Genomic DNA, 18,458 nt, shown 5'->3' with positions numbered 1-18,458 from the left:
GCAGTTTTATGGCTCAGTCTGTACTTCAAAAGGTGAGGCTTACAGCAGACTGTGCAGCGAGTGGGCGGAGCTCGTTACTCTGACATAACAACGAGCTGCTTGTTAAGGAACTATAATTTGGTGAAGGAACTGCGAACATTAAAACATATTAAACGCCGCGTTCACGGCCCAGTTTATTAATTTATTACTTTATTTATTTAATATATAAATATATAACTGTTGTATAAAAGCAATACAACACTCGAGGAGTGTGTTATCGCCAATAACACCACGGCTGTGATGATCTACGGCAACCAAATCACAGCCGTGATGTTATTTCGCGATAACACACTCCCTCTCGGGTTCTATTGCTTAAGTTTGTCTGTCTGTGACACTGCAGCTCTTTGTGGAGTTGGTGAAAGAACAGTTTAATCAACTCTTCTCCTCCTGGGCTTGACTGCTAAGCCTGAACGTGAAAAACATGCCCCCTCATTATCATATGAACAAAGAAATACAGAAATAAATAAATGAATTAATGAAAAAATAAATAAACAAATGACAAAATGAATCAATAAGTAAAGCAAACAAAGCGATACAGACAAAAATGTAAAAATGAACATAGGCATTAATAAAAAAAGAAAGAAATTGAGAAATTTATAACTGCAGAAAAAGTAAATCTGTATATAATTACAATCAAAATATGCAATATAGACGTTATTTAGTTATTTTTATTTATTGTTTAATTTACTGAGTCATTTATTTATTTATTTTTTATTTTCCACTTTGGCAGACCTGGTCCTTCATAGCGGTCAGCCTCTCCAACACACCCACTGTAACCAAGTGAAGTGTGTTGGAGCAGGAAGAGCACTAAAATGTTTAGGGCATGGGCTCTACAGGACCAGAGGTTTAGAAACACTCCTGCACTGTGGAATTAGATACAGACCAAAAGCTATTTTCCACATCAGTGAACCACAAAGAAAGACGAATAAAGTTAATATTGCCTACATATTTTCAAAACCACACATGTTGCAGGCCTGTACGGTATTCAGTGAAGTGTCGAAATGTTCATTTCTGCTCTCCTAAGTCAAAAGGATATTGCCCTCTTTGTTAGTTAATGCCATGCAAATGAATGTCACTTCTCCCCAACGCTTTAAGCAGCCTGAGTCTCTGAAGGCAGGGAACCTTGACCTACTCATTCTTCTCCGTGCTGCACCCGGCCCAGTGCAGTGCGGCCACTGCAGTTCATTGAAAAGCGCCATTCAGCTGCCATCATCAGGGTCTGTTCATTGTTTGGGAGCCAGACGCGTTATTTCGTTCTCCGCCCGTATTCGCACAGACTCCGCCCCCTGCACTGCGATTGGCTGGTAGTTTATATACAAAAGCAGGCCGTCTGTCGCTCACAGGTGGGTGTAGAAAACGTACCAACAAAAAACAAAACAAAAACGAATCAGTCGTTGGAATAAAAGTGAAAAATAGTCCACATTTACCATATTACCAAAAAAGTTGGTGCTGCATCATAATCAGTTTTTTTTTTTGTTGCAAATGTTCCTCTGAGGCCCTGGCTCTGGGACCACCGGCACAATCCTTGATTTCCTGCATTAGCCTTCTCTATCTTTTCCAAGTCGACCAAGGGGGAATTCCACAAAGCAGGATTTCTCAGTTAGCCAGATGACTTAGGCCCAAAGATGAGGACTGTCCAGTGGGAATGTCCCTCAGCTCTTTTCCTGTTGGACAGGCTTGACCTTGGGCTGAACTGAGAAATCCTGCTTTGTGGAATACCCTCCAAGTCGAGGACACCACAAAGCAGGCAATCACCTGGCTGAAGGGAGTTGAGAATCCACAGCTATCCCAGGTGGTTGCTAGGGCTCTGATTCATAAAGATGAGGACTGTCCAGTGGGAGTGTCCCTCAGCTCTTTTCCTATTGGACATGCTTGACTTTGGGCTTATGTTATCTAGTTAAACTGAGAAATCCTGCTTTGTGGAATACCCCCCAAGTCAAGGACACCACAGTGCAGGAAGTCGCCTGGCTGAAGGGAGCTGAGAATCCACAGCTATCCCAGGTGGTTGCTAGGGCTCTGATTCATCCCTAACCAGATTTCAACATATGGAAATTTGCTGGTGACTACAGCATATTAGCTTCAATTGCTGCTGACCAGCAGACCAGCATCCAAATCACAGCATAGGCTGGTATTACTGGTGATCAGCCATACCAGTCAATGGTGACTACGTCACATGCTCGTCTGAAGCACCGCAGTTCTACAGAGTCACACAAACATCTTAAGTGCTGAAGCTTTGAGTGTGTGTGTGTGTGTGTGTGTGTGTGTGTGTGTGTGTGTAGGATACAGCTGGGCAGCCTGTGGGAGACTTCTAACCAATCCCAGCGCAGCAGGCGGGCTTTGTCAGAAAACGGGTGGAAAACAAAAATAACGCCAGTCCTGCTGAGCACCGACTGAGGCTGATAAAGGATCCAGCCTCAGTGGATTTGGGCACGTTTGCGCTGAGTTACAGGCCAGTTTGAACCAAGACCGCTTCCTTGCAGTGATGGGTGAGTAAATCACGTTTGATTATTAGTTTGGGCCAAAGAGTTCGCTGAGTTGAGAAGAGCTTCATTTGAAGTCAGGTTTCCATGTGGACAGCGTTCTCTGACGGTCACTTTCATACACTGTGGCCTGGTTAACTTTTGACCGTCCGTGTAGGTTCTGAGTACAAGTTTTGTTGAGAGGTTTAGCCTCTTGTACTGATGCTGTGTTAGCACTGGCCTAGAAGGCCTTTCAGTAAGTTTCTATGGTCCTTTAAACTCAGTTTGCAGCCTAGCACATCAGCTAAAAGGGCCTAGAGGTCGCTCCACTTTTATTTAGTGGTTTTACTGTGATATTTTAGTTGCTGGTGGTTTTAAAGTGCGCATCTTCCCACTCAGTATGAATGCTGCCCACACCAACTTCGATTTGTTTCCCATCCTCAGTCCTCGAATAGCCCACAGTTGATTTCACTGAATAAATGTAAGATGTAGGAGAGCCTGTAGACTCCTGTACCCTCTTCAAGGGCTCTTTAGTAAATTTAATGGTTCTATTTAGAACCTTTTCATATTTAAATGGTTCTTTGGATGGTGAAATGGTTCTTCAGATTGATGGGCAATGTGTTGTATATGATTCTATGTAGAAGAACTTTCAAAATTGTTCTGTATAGCACCAAAAAGGGTTCTTCTATGGTTACAAGCTTGACATCATAACAATAGAACCTTTTTTGTGCTACATAGAACCATTTTCAAAAAGGTCCTGTATAGAACCATATACAACACATTCAGTCAATCTCAAGAACCATTTAAGCATTAAGTGGTCTACACAGTAAAAAAAAAAGATGGTTCTTCAAGGGTTCTTCAGTAAAGAAAAGGGTTCTATATAGGACCTTGAACAGTGCATGATTAAAGGGCTCTTTTCATGGTGAAAGCGTTCTTCAGATTGATTCAGAATGTGTTTTATATGGTGCTATATAGAACCTTTTTGAAAATGGTTCTACATAGCACCAAAAAAGGTTCTTCTATGGTTTCAAGCTCGACATCGTAACAATAGAACAACCTTTTTTGTGCTACATAGAACCATTTTCAAAAAGGTCCTATATAGAACCATATAAAACACATTCTGAATCAATCTGAAGAACCATTTAAGCATTAAGTGGTCTACACACTTAAAAAAGATGTCTCTTCAAGGGTTCTTCAGCAAAGAAAATGGTTCTATATAGGACCATGAACAGTCAAAGAATGCATGATTAAAAGGTTCTTTGCATGGTTAAAGGGTTCTTCAGATTGATTCAGAATGTGTTTTTATATGTTGCTACATAGAACCTTTTTGAAGAGGGTTCTACATAGCACCAAAAAAGGTTCTTCTATGGTTACAAGCTTGACATCGTAACAATAGAACAACCTTTTTTTGTGCTACATAGAACCATTTTCAAAAAGGTCCTATATAGAACCATATACAACACATTCAGTCAATCTCAAGAACCATTTAAGCATTAAGTGGTCTACACAGTAAAAAAAAAAGATGGTTCTTCAAGGGTTCTTCAGTAAAGAAAATGGTTCTATATAGGACCATGAACAGTGCATGATTAAAGGGCTCTTTTCATGGTGAAAGGGTTCTTCAGATTGATTCAGAATGTGTTTTATAAGGTGCTGAGCGTTCTTCTTTGACATCGTAACTATAATGGAACCCTTTTTTGGTGCTATACAGAACCCTTAAGACATTCTCCTATATAAGACTACATAGGACATTCTCAATCAATCTCAAGGACCTTTTATGATGCAAAGAACCCTTTAATCATGCAAAGGGGTCTTTCAGTGTTCATGGTTATATATAGAACCATTTTCTTTACTAGATAACATTTTTTCAAGTGAATGTATATAGAACTAATGGTTCTAAATAGGTCCATTCCCTTCACTGAAGAACCCATGAAGAACTTCTTTTCTAAGAGTTTGGAAGAATGCACGTGTTTGTCTGTGTGGAGGGTCATGTATGAGCTCTGTACAGCTGTGGGAATGAGGGAAATTCAACATTGTGTGAAATTTAACTCCTATTGAAACAAATGGCCTCTCCTGGGGTGGATATCAAGCCCAATTCCCGTGTCAAGTGGAGCATCTCCGGTGCCATTGGTCCCGCATCCTGGGAAGGCTGGCATCCACCACTGCTTCCCCCCACCATCCCCATCAAGTCTTCCATCTCTCCTGCAGTCACAAGCCACCCCCAACCCCCCACGAGCCCAATATCGGCTTTCAAAAGTGGATCTGTTTGTGGCCGAGGTGGCTGTGGCCTTTTGTTTGTTTGACATTGCTTGCCCTTGTGTCCCTGAGCTGCTCGGAGACAAAGGCCATTGTCAGCGAAGCCACAAAAGGAGACACTCTCCCTCAGCGCCTTGGTCCTCCCTCTTTTCTCACACTCTCACACTCTCGCACCCCGGCCTGCTCCATCTTCCACACACCACGCTGGAGAAGTGCCCACTCGCCTGTTTCCTCTCTGCAGTTTTATGGCCCCAGCTGGCTGCTCAAACCAGCGTTGTGTTGTGTTGCGTGATGGAATGCCTCAGTGTTTTGACCTTGGCACGTGTTTACATGCATCGAGATGTAGTCATTGAGGCCTTTAATTATGAATAGAACTCTGTACTAGATCACAAGTCGTTCATGTAACTCTGTTTTAGGGGTTGAGGGTCTCGGGAAGACAAAGAAGAAAGCGGGACCTGAACTAAGGAAATATCCCTCTATGATGATCTCTAAGGGATGTAATATTTTTGGCACAGCTGTTCACAGAAAACCCTTTTGCACTGCAATTTCAATGACTTATGTTCAATTAATGTTACAGTTTACGAGAAAAGACAGAATGGAGATGAATCTAGGCACTGTTTATGATCATAACCAGACATTCACTGTAATCGAGGGTAATCTAGAATAATTTTACCCTTCCTGTTATGTAGAATGTAGTTGTTTTAGATCAAAAGGTTGTGTTCCTATTCCTATTATTTTGAGATGCTTGAATTATATGGGATCAAACTAAGTATATGATTTTATCCTTCGCCGCTTATTATACTCATGTTAAGCGGCAATTTGTGGTTTATATATGTCCGGAAAATAGTAAATGTGGGTGAAACAAATCTTTAAGAAAATGGAACCTGTGAACTTTACTGTGAGGCAGGTTTTCTACTCAGCTTTTAGTACTGGGATGTTAAGAATGACTCTTAAAGTTAGTCTTTAAAGTTTAGAACAGTTTAGTTTAGTCAAATGAATGAAATACGTGCCAAATTCTATTATGCCAGTAAAATCATGTTAGTTGGTGGCTACTAGCTTCAGCTCCCCATAAGCTACATTAGTATGTTTGATCTAACCTGCTGTTTCATTCCAAAATGCTGTATGTCCATTTGTGATTTTATTGATGTAACAAGTATTTGAAAGCAACAGGTGAACTATAATGGAAACATTTTATTTCTCTAATAAAGGTGGCATCAATAATAATATAGCACTGATATCTATGTGAAGCACACTCCCAACAATGTGTATAATAAAAAATGATTGTCTATAAAATGTTTTGCAGCTAAATCCTTCAGCTATTTTCCTGCCATATCAAGATGTATTTCTGAGTGAAACACTGCTTCAGGCTAAGTGTTTTCACTGGATGATCGGTGGGGGTGGTAGGAGGGGACATAACATTAAATTATTGGTTAATGTTATTTTTCTACACCTGCTTGTGCATGATGATGTAATAAAAACTCAAAAGATGTTTAGAATTTACATTTGATGAAAGATTATAGGAAAACTACGGAGCCCCGCTGGTGACATCCTATATAAATAAAAATAATGCAACTTAGTAAGGCGTGGGAACGAGATCATGGCTTACCAAGTTGTGGCCATGCATTAGAATCTCGTCCCCACGCGTTACTAAGTCGTGGCCACGACTTGATCATCTCATTCCCACGCCTTACTAAGTCGTGGCCATGCATTATTTTTGTTTATACAGGATGTCACCAGCGGGGCTCCATAGAAAACAAACTTTTTTTAGTTGATTTAAATTCATGCTTAGTATGACAAGGAACATGAACTACACTCTTAAAAAAAGATGGTTCTTTAGTAAAGTAAATGGCTCTATTTAGAACCATTACAAGTCATGGAACCATTTGCATGATTAAAGGGTTCTTTGCATCATGAAAGCGTTTATCAGATTGATGGAGAATGGGCTGCAGATGGATCCAAATAGCACCTTTTTGAAAAGGGTTCCATATAACACCAAAAGGGTTCTACTATGGCTATGATGTCAAGCTTGTAAGCATTTTCTTTACTAAAGAACCCTTGAAGAACCATTTTTTTTTTAAAGTGTGTAAAAAAAATGGTTCAGTTTGATTTCAGGTTCTCTTAATAGATGTGCTAGTTCACCCTACATAGAAATAAGAGAGGGAAGGATGATGCAGGAAGGTAAGTGTTAGGAAGATGACCAGACAAGCAAAGTTCTAGAAAATGATGATGATGATGAAGATGAAGCTTTTGTGGCTTGCAGGTTGCTACGAGTGCTGCATGCGGTGTCTAGGAGGGGTGCCCTACATCTCCCTAGTGGCCACTCTGCTCTGCTTTTCGGGCATCGCGCTGTTCTGCGGCTGTGGACACCAGGCGCTCACTGAGACCGAAAGGCTAATCGAAAACTACTTTGCCCGCAACCTGCAAGACTACATTACCCTAGCCTACCTGTAAGTGTCTATATTTAGAGGTATCCCTTCAGTACTTTGCCTAAAGGGTATAAAATACTCTTCTAACCCCTTTGCATCAAGTCTGGAAGTGTAGCGTTATGTTTGTGTAGATGTGACTGCCCAGTCATATGAAACTGATCAGCTATCAGCACTTTTGAGACACTACATATATGTTTCATGTTATTTGTGGTATTATACAGTATTCCCTCTGTATCCCTCAGCCACAATTGTTCGACATAATTCATGAATGTTTTGTTCATCAGTTCTCTCTCACTACAATACCCAGCATGCATCATGCAAATAAATAATATTGGGAATCCCTGTAGTGTCAACCAGTCCTGACTAGTAGCCCAGCCACCAATCACTGATCTATAGGCCAACAAATGCAACCAGACTAGCTTTACTGAACTCCTACCTTTTTTTTATTGCACTGCCTTTTTTATCTCAGGATAGATCTTATTGCATATTTTTGTATATTTCTAGTTGTATATATGCCTGTAGATATGTTTTTTGTATATATTGTTCTTTATATTGTATCACCCTTATTATTATAACTGCCCTGTGTTGTGTGAGTACTGGCTGCTAAACGTCCTTCGGGATCAATAAAGCATCCATCCATGCATCCATCCACCTCGGTCGTTGAACAAAATCGTAAAGAAAACAGTGATTCATCCTAATCTAAAATCTTCATTTGGTACAAAATGGACAGAACAAAAAGAAACAAGTTTTACCGGTTCAGCCAAAGAAAGGCAAAGTATCTGGAGAGCCAGGTTCCTTGTTAACTCTAGCTTTTAGCTTGTTGTGACTCATCTGACGAGTCATCTCTATCATTTGAGTTAATTTCCATTGTAATCATTTGAAGACAGATTTTCAGACTTCCTTCCCTCTGTCTTCACTGGAAAGCAAAAAAAAGAACATTTCAAAAACTTCGCCCCCAAAAATCCACCACGAAGCAGTAGTTTTCAAAAGTTCCTTCCACCTTCAAGATGCATCATTAGAAAGAGGTTTTGCGAGTCTTTAAACTGGAAATCTCACTCGAGAGACGGCTGTAGCACAACTGTAGGATTTGAGTAAGTATGTTCACAGTGAATGTAGCCATGGTTAAAATTTTATTGGTGTCCCATTAACTTTGAATGTAAACTAATGTAAAGTCATTTTTGTCTATTCGTCATGAAATTGAATGCTAACACATTGATTGTGTTTACATGCACTCAATAATCCGATCATAATGGGATAACTGCAGAAATCTGATTATTCAGTCACGTAAACACCATACTCTGATCAAGAAATTCGATTAAGAAATCTGATAAAGACAGTTGGATTTTAGCTGAGTAATCAGATTTCCCAGTGCATGTGTAATCGTACTCTGATTTCTTTCAGATTTCTCAGTCTGCACATGTGCGAAAACAGAAGGTAGTACCGGAAATAAGCGAGCAGCGTCAACACGAGACGCAACAAAACACTTTTGCAGTGACACTGAAATCAAATACATTCTCGACGAAATGAAGGATTTAAATATTTCTCATCCTCTAGAAGATGCATGTTCATATTTTCAGATAAAGTGGCGCGATGTTCCAAAGAAAGCTGTTTTATGTTTTATGTTACGTTTAATTCACGTCTTCTTCTGTGAGTTTATTGGCTGGTTGTACAGCAGAAATCTGATGAACTCATGTAGACCAGGAGTTTCCCCATTATCTGATTCCTCAAGTGCATGTAAACACGTTGATTAGATTACTGACAAAATTGGATTATTAAGTGCATGTAAACGCACTAAATGTAAAAGGCAGCTGGTATTTTCAACTAATGTAAAGAAAAAATAAAACCATTTAATTTGACAGCAGTGTTTTATGAATATCTCTCTCTCTCTCTCTCTCTCTCTCTCTCTCTCTCTCTCTCTCTCTCTCTCTCTCTCTCTCAGTATCGAGTATTTCCAGTACATTATCTACGGCCTGGCCACCTTCTTCTTCCTCTACTGCATTGCACTGCTAGCTGAGGGCTTTTATACCACCAGTGCGGCCAGGCAGACGTTTGGGGAGTTCAGGAGCACCGTGTGCGGCCGCTGCCTCAGCACCACGGTGAGTATAGAACTCTTTCTTTTCCATTTTTAGGAACAAATTTCCCTTTTTTTTTTTTTTTTTTTTTTCCCAGTGAAGCTTTTTGTCCAGTGATGCCCAAAAACTTGAGTCTTTTTTGATAAGAATCTTCCTCCTTATGGTTGTTCACCCAATCTGTTCACCATGTGTGGCGTCAGCATTACTCCCATGTCACCTTTCATTCACAGTTCATCGTGATCACATATTTCCTGGCCGTCGTGTGGCTGCTGGTCTTTGCCCTCTCGGCTCTTCCCGTCTACTTCTTTTACAACATGGCCACCACCTGCCGCACCATCGACGTCCTCTCAGAGACGCCCTCCAGCATCAACCAGCTGTGCGTGGATGCCAGACAGTATGGTAATGAACTCACACTTGAATCTTTTAATATCTTTATCGCACCTGTTTTGCCTCCTGTCTGCGATGGAATTTGATTTGGCCCCGTGTAACACTAATTAAAATTCCAAGGTTATGTCTTTTTTTGTGCTGCTGTAATAAGCAGGAAATGAGGCAATTACTAGGAAATGGGCTGTGAGTGAGGGAGAGTGGTCTTGATCTGTAAGCCAGATTCTGATTATTTGAGGATTTATTACTACTTTTAACTCCAGATTTCCTTTCAATCAAAGCAGGGCCAGCATACACTGACTTTATTACCTCCGCATAAATGCAATTAGTGATGGAACAATATTGAAACATTTGCATTATGTTGTAAAACAGACAATAACCATTTGCATAAATGGAAAAGAGTTAATTAGTTTAATGTTAGCATGTTTACAGTTTGTAAAGGCTGAATTATATTTATAGACTATATACTAAGAAACGTGTCTGCTAACACAAGCCCTGTCCTATTGGGCACACTTGCGGTTCTGCGGTCCTAGCTTGCACATGCCTGCAAGGCTGTAGGTTTCTCATTTTGATGTTTAAAGGGGCACGAGTGCCCTCTAGGTGCCCTTAGTGTTGCTTTTGTCGAGGAATGCATCTATATGGGCTCAGCATCAACCTCCCAGAGATACAGGCTGCAAACAGAGAGGAGTGCTTAGGTTATACTACCTGACTACCATGGTGGAGAAGTGATCTGAGGTAAAAGGCATTTGTTTATTAATTTATCATTGATTTGCTTTATGCTTGTAATCTATATTGAGTCACTGTAGATTAGCCAAATTAGGTCATTTTTAAAAATGCTGGGTACCGTAAGTTAAGTTAAGTGACCCTTATAAGTCCCACAACGGGGAGAGTTCACCTCTGCATTTCGACCCAGCTGTGCAGTGAAACACCACACACACACACACACACTAAGAGGCAGTGAGCACACTTGCTCACTTGTGGGCAGCCCTATCCATGGCACCCGGGGAGCAGTTGGGGGTTAGGTGTCTTGCTCAAGGGCACTTCAGTCACGTACTGTCAGCTCAGGGGATCGAACTGGCGACCTCCAGCCCACGACTGCCTCCAGTACATGTATTGTTTGTGCCATGCATGAGTCTGTCCGAAATGCATGTCCAGCGCTCTCAAGGTCTCTTGCCTTCTACATCCACACACTGTTGACGTCAACAAAGTGCTGACTTTAAGGAGGCTTAGGCTGCCTTTTGAGACTTATTCTTGCATGAAATGTGAACGTGTGCACTAGGGGGCAGACCAGAATGTGCAGAAAACAAAGAGGAAAGTATCATGTTTTTCCCCTCTCTTTCACTTGTAGAAACGGATCATAGAAACATTTCACTTCTTCTCCCAACCGGTTTTGAGTTTGCGCTAGTTCTGGTTTGGAGTATTGCTTTGAGTCTTTCCATTGCTTTTTAATAAACGAATGCCTCTTGGCTGTGTGCATGTCATGGCCTCTGCAAGCTATGAATCCCATCAAGATGCAGTGACGCAGAGTGTTTAAGGGCATCTTTGCTTAAGTATAAATCAGCCATAAAGGGTCCATATCCTACATTTTTCTAGTTTATTTCTTTCCTTGAGATCTGCTTATAATGTTTTTTTTTGGTTTTATTTACCATAAACATAAGCAACGTTTACATTACCAGGGTAAAGTGACACACATCCAATTTGTGACTTAGATCTGATGTTTTCAGGGCTGTGTGGACACAAATCTGATCTTTTCAAATCTGACCTGAGTCACTTTCATATGTGGTCCTAGATAGGATACGTATCCGATTCGTGGCCATGTGACCTTAATGTGACGCTCAGATCGGAATTCATGAGCTTTTTCTCCACTGCGCGTGCGCCATCATTCAGCGTTACCATGGCAACAGCGCCAAACAGAAGTTAAAGCCTGTAAACGGTGGAAAAGCAGCTCATCTCACCTTTTTCTCCTCCGTCTCGCTCTAATAATGAAGCTGAGAGCTGATCAGAGTTAATTATCTTCTCAGCGAAGCTCGTTCTGCTCGTTAGTTTGTGCTGATGATGAACGTGATTCATTCACGTGACGTTACTGAGTAGGATGAGCTCATGAGGGTCATTTCAGGACGCCGGTTCGTCACAATAATGACAGATTTGAGTCACTTACCTAAACGAGTGTGAACCATTGGGTCAGAGAGATCGGATTTGAGCAATGAGGCTTGTAATGTGAATTTAGCCATATTAGTTGTAATTCATCGTTACGTGACCCTTTTACAAATGTTTCTTTATCCTTTGGAATCAAACTGACTTTTTTTGTTACTGTGCTTTTAAGACCGTTACATGTAAATCACCTCTGCTCTGATTGCTCTGTGTTGTGTGTCATTGAAAAAGCACCCTGGTCTGAAACACTCCTTATAACTTCAATGAGCTTAGTTTCCATATACCCAGATAGTGAGCATATATCAGTCCACTAGCTTAATAAGGTCGGCACCCCACTGACCGTGTGCCACTGCTGGTCAACGCTCAGACCACCCAGATTACTGTCCTGCATACAAGCTCTAAGTATTTTTTAATCTCCTCAAACAGACTTGAAATGCAGAGAGCCTTTAATTTTGGAAAATAAGCCTAGACAAATATTAAAAACCACTGAGAGAAAAAAATAATGACTAGGCCTGATTGAAAAATGATTTTATAGAAAATGTTGTTGCTGACACTGAGCTGGGTTAAAATTATTTACTACACTAATTTACAAAGTATACCTAAAGAAAGAAAGGAAGGGAAATCAATAAACTAGACCTTAAATGGAAAACGAGCATTGACAAGTGGAATTTTGTCTGTTACTCTGCTTAACCACCGGTGGGCCGCCTGGAAAACGCTGAGCAAAACGCCAGTGGACCGCCAGCTTTGCCATTAGCGGGCCAACAGTGGTCCACCATCCTCTTGCTATCAGGGTATGGACTGGATGTGCTGGGGAGAATGCTGATTCCAAACTTTAGCACTTGTTACATGCTACATTTTACATACTATACAAACTCTTAATTAGACGAAGTAAAAGGCAAGTTCTGTTTTTGATGAAATGAGCCCTTCAATTCAAACAAAAAAAACAAACAAACTAAAAACCCACTAGGTTTGCTTACTTGCTTTTCTTCAGATGCACTGAAGCCTTTTACTAAAAGCTCCTGAAGCACTGAAACCGTACTGATGTTAGTTTGGGACGCTGTGTCATTTTTCCGTTGTTATTCTCGTGACAGCGAGTGATTTAAAAAAAAAAAGCTCAAAGACGTCTCGCTTCCTTCAGGTTTGCTTCCATGGAACGCGGTGCCGGGGAAAGCTTGTGGGATGACCCTGTCCAACGTGTGCAAAACAAGGGAGGTAAGTCGTGCCTCCGGGCGAAGTGTGATTCCACGTCTCGCTGCGATTCCTCGGAGAGCCAGCCTCAAAGGCTCGCCAGAGATGGAACTGACATCAAACGTTAATGCTGTGCCTGGGGGCGTCACAGCTCTGACTTTGTGGATTCTGTCTTTCTTCGCAGTTTTTCCTGACCTATGATCTCTACATCGCCGCCTTCGCTGGAGCTGGGATCACATTATTGGCCCTGGTGAGTACGAGGCCCAAAAACGTAGCCAAAATGCTGTACACAATCAGTCATGTGTCCCAGTGACGCCACACAGCAGCTGTAGGTGTGAAAGAATTCAAACCCTCCATCAGTTATGAGTCGTGTTTGTCCGGACTCAGAATGAACCCAATAGTTGTGAAAACAGCTTTTTGTGCATTTTCTCCAAATGTTTTGTGGTGGTTTCCAGCTCAGTTGAGAACGGCATGACCACATAGTGTCTGCATGTGACTTTTCTCTCAGCGTTTCTCGTTGGTATCAACCACAAAAGGGTTTTTCTTTTCAGTTTTTGCAAAATATAGTGTGGTTGTTGTGATCCAAGTCATTAAACAAATATATTATGTAAAAGTACTATATCACTGCCTTCCGCCGAATGACAGCTGGGATAGGCTCCAGCACCCCACCGCGACCCAGAAGGATAAGCGGTTTAGATGATGGATGTATGGATGGATGTATGTATGTATGTATGTATGTATGTCACTGCTGTTAGAACAGAACCTCATATCTCCAAAAAGGTAACTTTACAGGAGAAGGAAAAAAGTTCTTAACTTTGAATGGAAGTAAATGGAGAAATATATTTTTCCAAGACATTTTTGACAATTTCTGATGGTCCATTCATCATGAAATTTTGATACAACATAAAGGGCGACTGCCTTTCTTAAACTAGGTCAAAAAATAAAAAAGGTTTTATCCTGACAGCAGTGATATTTTTAACTAATTATGCTATTATTATTATTATTATTATTATTATTATTATGACATCTTGCTGTGTATGACTACTTAAAACAGGCAGATAATTATCATTTTTTATTATTTTTACACGTGTGTGTGTGTGTGTGTGTGTGTGTGTGTGTGTGTGTGTGTGTGTGTACGTACGTACGTACACCGATCACGCATAACATTATGACCATTAACATTATGGTAGATCATTCTCAGCACTGCAGTAACACTGACGTGGTGGTGGTGTGTTAGTATGTGTTGCGCTGGTACAAATGGATCAGACACAGCAGTGCTGCTGGAGGTTTTAAACACTGTGCCCACTCACTGTCCACTCTATTAGACACTCCTGCCTTGTCAGTCCACCTTGTAGATGTAAAGTCAGAGACGATAGCTCATCTGCTGCTGCACAGTTTGTGTTGGCCATCCTCTAGTCCTTCATCAGTGGTCACAGGGTGCTGCCCACAGGACGCTGTTGGCTGGATATTTTTGGTTGGTGGACTATTCTCAGTCCAGCAGTGACCCTGAGGTGTTTAAAAACTCCAGCGGCACTGCTGTGTCTGATCCACTCAGACCAGCACAACACACACTAACACACCACCACCACGTCAGTGTTACTGCAGTGCTGAGAATGATCCACCACCCAAATAGTGCCTGCTCTGTGAGGGTCCATGGGGGTCAATGAGTGTAGAAACAAGGAGGTGGTCATAACCTTATGCCTGATCAGTGTTTATCAAAGTCCAAACGTTTGTTTTTGGTGCTGTTAATGATGAAGCTGACTGTCTTCACTCTTGGGTTGTGTTTCCTCTTTTCTCTCTTTGTCTTTATAGCTCACCTATGTGGTCTCCACTACTTATAACTTTGCCGTGCTGCGCTATCTGGGGAGGAAAGGCTTAGGACCACGGTGTTAGGCTTCCTGTCCTGTCCTGCAGTCCACACTGTCCACTCTGTTACCAACAACAATGCACACCATGGGACACTTGAAGAAATCCTTTCCCCAACCTGTTCAGCGACGCAGTATTATCTCTGTTTAAAACTTTGGAGAAACCTTTCCTTCAAAATGGACATTTTAAAGCTACCCACTTGAGTGTATGTCCAGCAGGTGGTGCTGTGGTTCTGAACCATTGAGCCTTGTTTTGAAAGTTCTGAAAAATGTCTAATAATTAACACTGCTTTATTATTTACACTGTTACATGCATAAGTTTGACCACCTCTGGCCAGATTACATGTTTTGTTGAAGTGAAACTAAGTAAACGCACTCATGCTACAGGGAACTGAAATATGGCATTCTTCTGCGACTTTTTAAGTGCATAGTTTCTGTTTTTGTGGTTTAACATATTGGAAAAACTAAAACACAACATTAAATGTGCCATTTCTTCACATTTCACATTTTTCACAATTTTTGCACAGGCACATTTTATGTTTTAGTTTTTCCAGTGTGTTAAATTCATGCAAATAAACAGTAATTGAGCATGAAAATGTGCAGAAGTGTTCTCTATAGATGCGCCAACTTATTTTCACTTAGAAAATCAACAAGACGTGTTATTTGACCATGTATTCTGCAAATAAATTCACACTTTTGATAGTGCCTTTCCTCCAGTGAGGGACAAACGGCTGTCAGCCTTGACACTTTGCACCTAATCAATTCACAGTTTGGCGTTTGGTAGAAGAATTCTGTCATTTGCATTCACTTTTTCTATTTTTTGATGTAAATTGGTAAGAGTGCTGCTGTTTATATTTGTTTTGTGATTTGCAACTCAAATGGCATTCTTGTGTCTTTATCCTAGTGCCTGCATCCCTCTTAGGTGTGGGATGTTAGTTTTTCTCTAGTATCATCCAGTGTGGATGTCATTCAGTAGGATATTTAGTTTAGTAGACTTTCCCATGCATTCTTCCTGTTATTTTGACTTAAGGATAAATTGATTAGACAAGCCATCCACCAAGGCATAGATTAGCATTTACTTTTCTTTTTCTTTGCTTGGGGTGCACCAAAAAACAGGCCTCTCATGTTGCTGATGACTGGTTACTATGGTGACACATCGTCTTTCACATCTGGTTGCCATGGTGCCAGACAAACCAATGTGTGTCTAGTTGCTGTGACCTCAGCACTTTCTTTTTTCTCACAGTCTTGAGAATAAAAGAGGCCGGCCCGCTTAGTGAAAGGACCAATTGGAGGAGGGCCCTGTTACAAGCCCAGCACCCAGGGTCAGCTCCACGTGCAGGGGAAGACCCCATGACAAAAAGAGGGCAAAAACTTTTCAACTAGTTGAATAGAGCTCTTCTGTGACTGGGATACAGGGAGGGCGGGGTCCTCGGCGTTGGGGGTGATTTCAGGCTCCTGTTTGTAGCGGCTGTGTCGTAAAGACTGTTTGGCAGGTTTAGTGTTTTGTGTGTATGAAAATATCAGGGACTTTTTATTGGAGACCTAACATCGATGGAGGCTGGAGTGGAATGTTTAATATTTCAAAAGGCATCAGTCATTTAATGTTATTTATCAGAGGGAGACTTGTGTTGTGGAGAGCTGTGTTGGATGGATGCTTTGGCGCCCCCTAGTGTTAGGTGAGCATTCATGTCGAAAGACATAAAAAGCTGTGTTTTAGTTTCATCCCTGTAACCATCAGGAGAAAATGAGTAGTTATTGTATAACACTTTTTTTTTCTTAATTTAGCTAGAATTTTACTAATCCTAATGAAGATTTACTTTATTCATCAATTCTTTGATTTTGCGCTACTAACAACATTTGTTAGAACAATGTTTGTAAATATTGCGAATGCTTTACCCAACCCAGGTTTCTTTTCTTTAACCTGCCGGCTGGCCCCATGTTAGCTTATTAGGCTCTTTTAGGAGAGATTTGAGGAGACTTTGGTAATAAATGAAGTAAAATAAACAACTTTCAGTTTGTTTTTTTCCCCCTTGTGTGGGAGAGGCTTCTGGAACAGCTCTGTAAATCCATCAGGGTTTGTGAGGAGGTTCTGGATGGCGTCTTTTTCCGTTTAACAGGTTCACTGTCCTCTGCGTCTGGCCATATGGCAGCTTCTGCTGAAAGACCGGCTGATGAAGAGAGTCAGAGAGGAGGAAAGACAGTACGTCATGTTCGGCCTTCGCCTCCTGAAAGATCATAGCGGCAGCGCCTGTTCTCCTTATGCTCCCAACCCTGGAGGTCAATGATGGCCAAGCAGAACCACACATGAGTTAAAACTAAGTTGAACCATATGAGTTTACGTTAAAATATTAGGTTGCCTGATGTTAATGACACTGAAGATTGAAATTGCTTTGATTTTGATGGTTTGTGTTACCTTAATGATGGCATGAAAATAGGTTATGTTTTTGGCACTTAGTATGACTTAAAATATGTAATATTTGAAAACTTCTTTGAATTCCAGTAAAAAAAAACACAGTGGGTCTTAACTTTTGTCACTATTTAAAGATCTGGACCATTTTCTTTTCACAGAAATCAAGACACATTGTCGGTTGTAAGGTTTATTCGTCGCACTGGCATTGGATACTCGCAAACTGAATTAGTTTTGGTTTGTAAACAAAAGCAGTCTTGACCTCCTTTATTGCGCTGGGGGGGATGGGAGACAGTGGGTTGGACGTTTAAGGAGCTGCCCAGCCATTCTCAGGCATCATTACACAACTTGAACTCAGTTCAAAGCACATCAAGCAAATACTTTGCGACATTAGAGACAGCAATTTTCTATTATGTCAGTACAGCGTTTGTGAATGAATGCCCAGTGCAACACATACAGCATCTGACATCAGCTCGCCATGCCGCTGCTTACATTCAGGGCAGCGATGGCCCTCATGAATAACCAGAAACTTGACCCTCAACATCATCTCAAGCATACTATGTGGTTGTGAATAGGTGATAGACTTAAACAAGAATACTACTTCATGTGCAAATGACAAACTAATGCATACACTGATCAGGCATAACATTATGACCACCTCCTTGTTTCTACGCTCATTGTCCATTTTATCAGCTCCACTTACTATATAGGTGCACTTTGTAGTTCTACAGTTACAGACTGTAGTCCATCTGTTTCTCTGCACACTTTGTTAGCCCCCTTTTACCCTGTTCTTCAGTGGTCAAGACCCCCATGGACCCTCACAGAGCAAGTACTATTTGGGTGGTGGATCTTTCTCAGCACTGCAGTAACACTGACGTGGTGGTGTGTTAGTGCGTGTTGTGCTGGTACGAGTGGATCAGACACAGCAGTGCTGCTGGAGTTTTTAAACACTGTCCACTCACTGTCCACTCTATTAGACACTCCTACCTTGTCAGTCCACCTTGTAGAAGTAAAGTCAGAGACGATAGCTCATCTGCTGCTGCACAGTTTGTGTTGGTCATCCTCTAGTCCTTCATCAGTGGTCACAGGACGCTGCCCACAGGACGCTGTTGGCTGGATATTTTTGTTTGGTGGACTATTCTCAGTCCAGCAGTGACACTGAGGTGATTAAAAACTCCAGCAGCACTGCTGTGTCTGATCCACTCAGACCAGCG

General features: G+C 41.3%; 1 protein-coding gene across 1 annotated transcript; it reads left to right on the top strand.

Moving 5' to 3' along the window:
- Positions 1 to 2,429: 2,429 nt before the first annotated feature.
- On the top strand, positions 2,430 to 15,359 carry plp1a (proteolipid protein 1a). The gene is made up of 7 exons (XM_036569360.1): positions 2,430 to 2,525; positions 7,012 to 7,198; positions 9,117 to 9,273; positions 9,480 to 9,648; positions 12,923 to 12,996; positions 13,157 to 13,222; positions 14,785 to 15,359. The coding sequence occupies exons 1-7, from the start codon at positions 2,522 to 2,524 to the stop codon at positions 14,863 to 14,865; spliced, it is 738 nt and encodes a 245-aa protein (XP_036425253.1). The 5' UTR covers positions 2,430 to 2,521; the 3' UTR covers positions 14,866 to 15,359.
- Positions 15,360 to 18,458: the final 3,099 nt, after the last annotated feature.

This window comes from Colossoma macropomum, unplaced genomic scaffold (assembly GCF_904425465.1).
Source record: "Colossoma macropomum unplaced genomic scaffold, Colossoma_macropomum, whole genome shotgun sequence".
In the NCBI taxonomy this organism is placed as follows: domain Eukaryota; kingdom Metazoa; phylum Chordata; class Actinopteri; order Characiformes; family Serrasalmidae; genus Colossoma; species Colossoma macropomum.
Note: the sequence above shows the minus strand (reverse complement) of the source record. Positions and strands in the feature narration are given on the sequence as shown.

Bases quoted from the DNA above. Each gene is read 5' to 3' on its own strand.
- plp1a (XM_036569360.1), top strand. The intron at 9,274-9,479 runs GTGAGTATAGAA...TTTCATTCACAG, and splicing joins GCCGCTGCCTCAGCACCACG to TTCATCGTGATCACATATTT. The intron at 9,649-12,922 runs GTAATGAACTCA...CGCTTCCTTCAG, and splicing joins CGTGGATGCCAGACAGTATG to GTTTGCTTCCATGGAACGCG.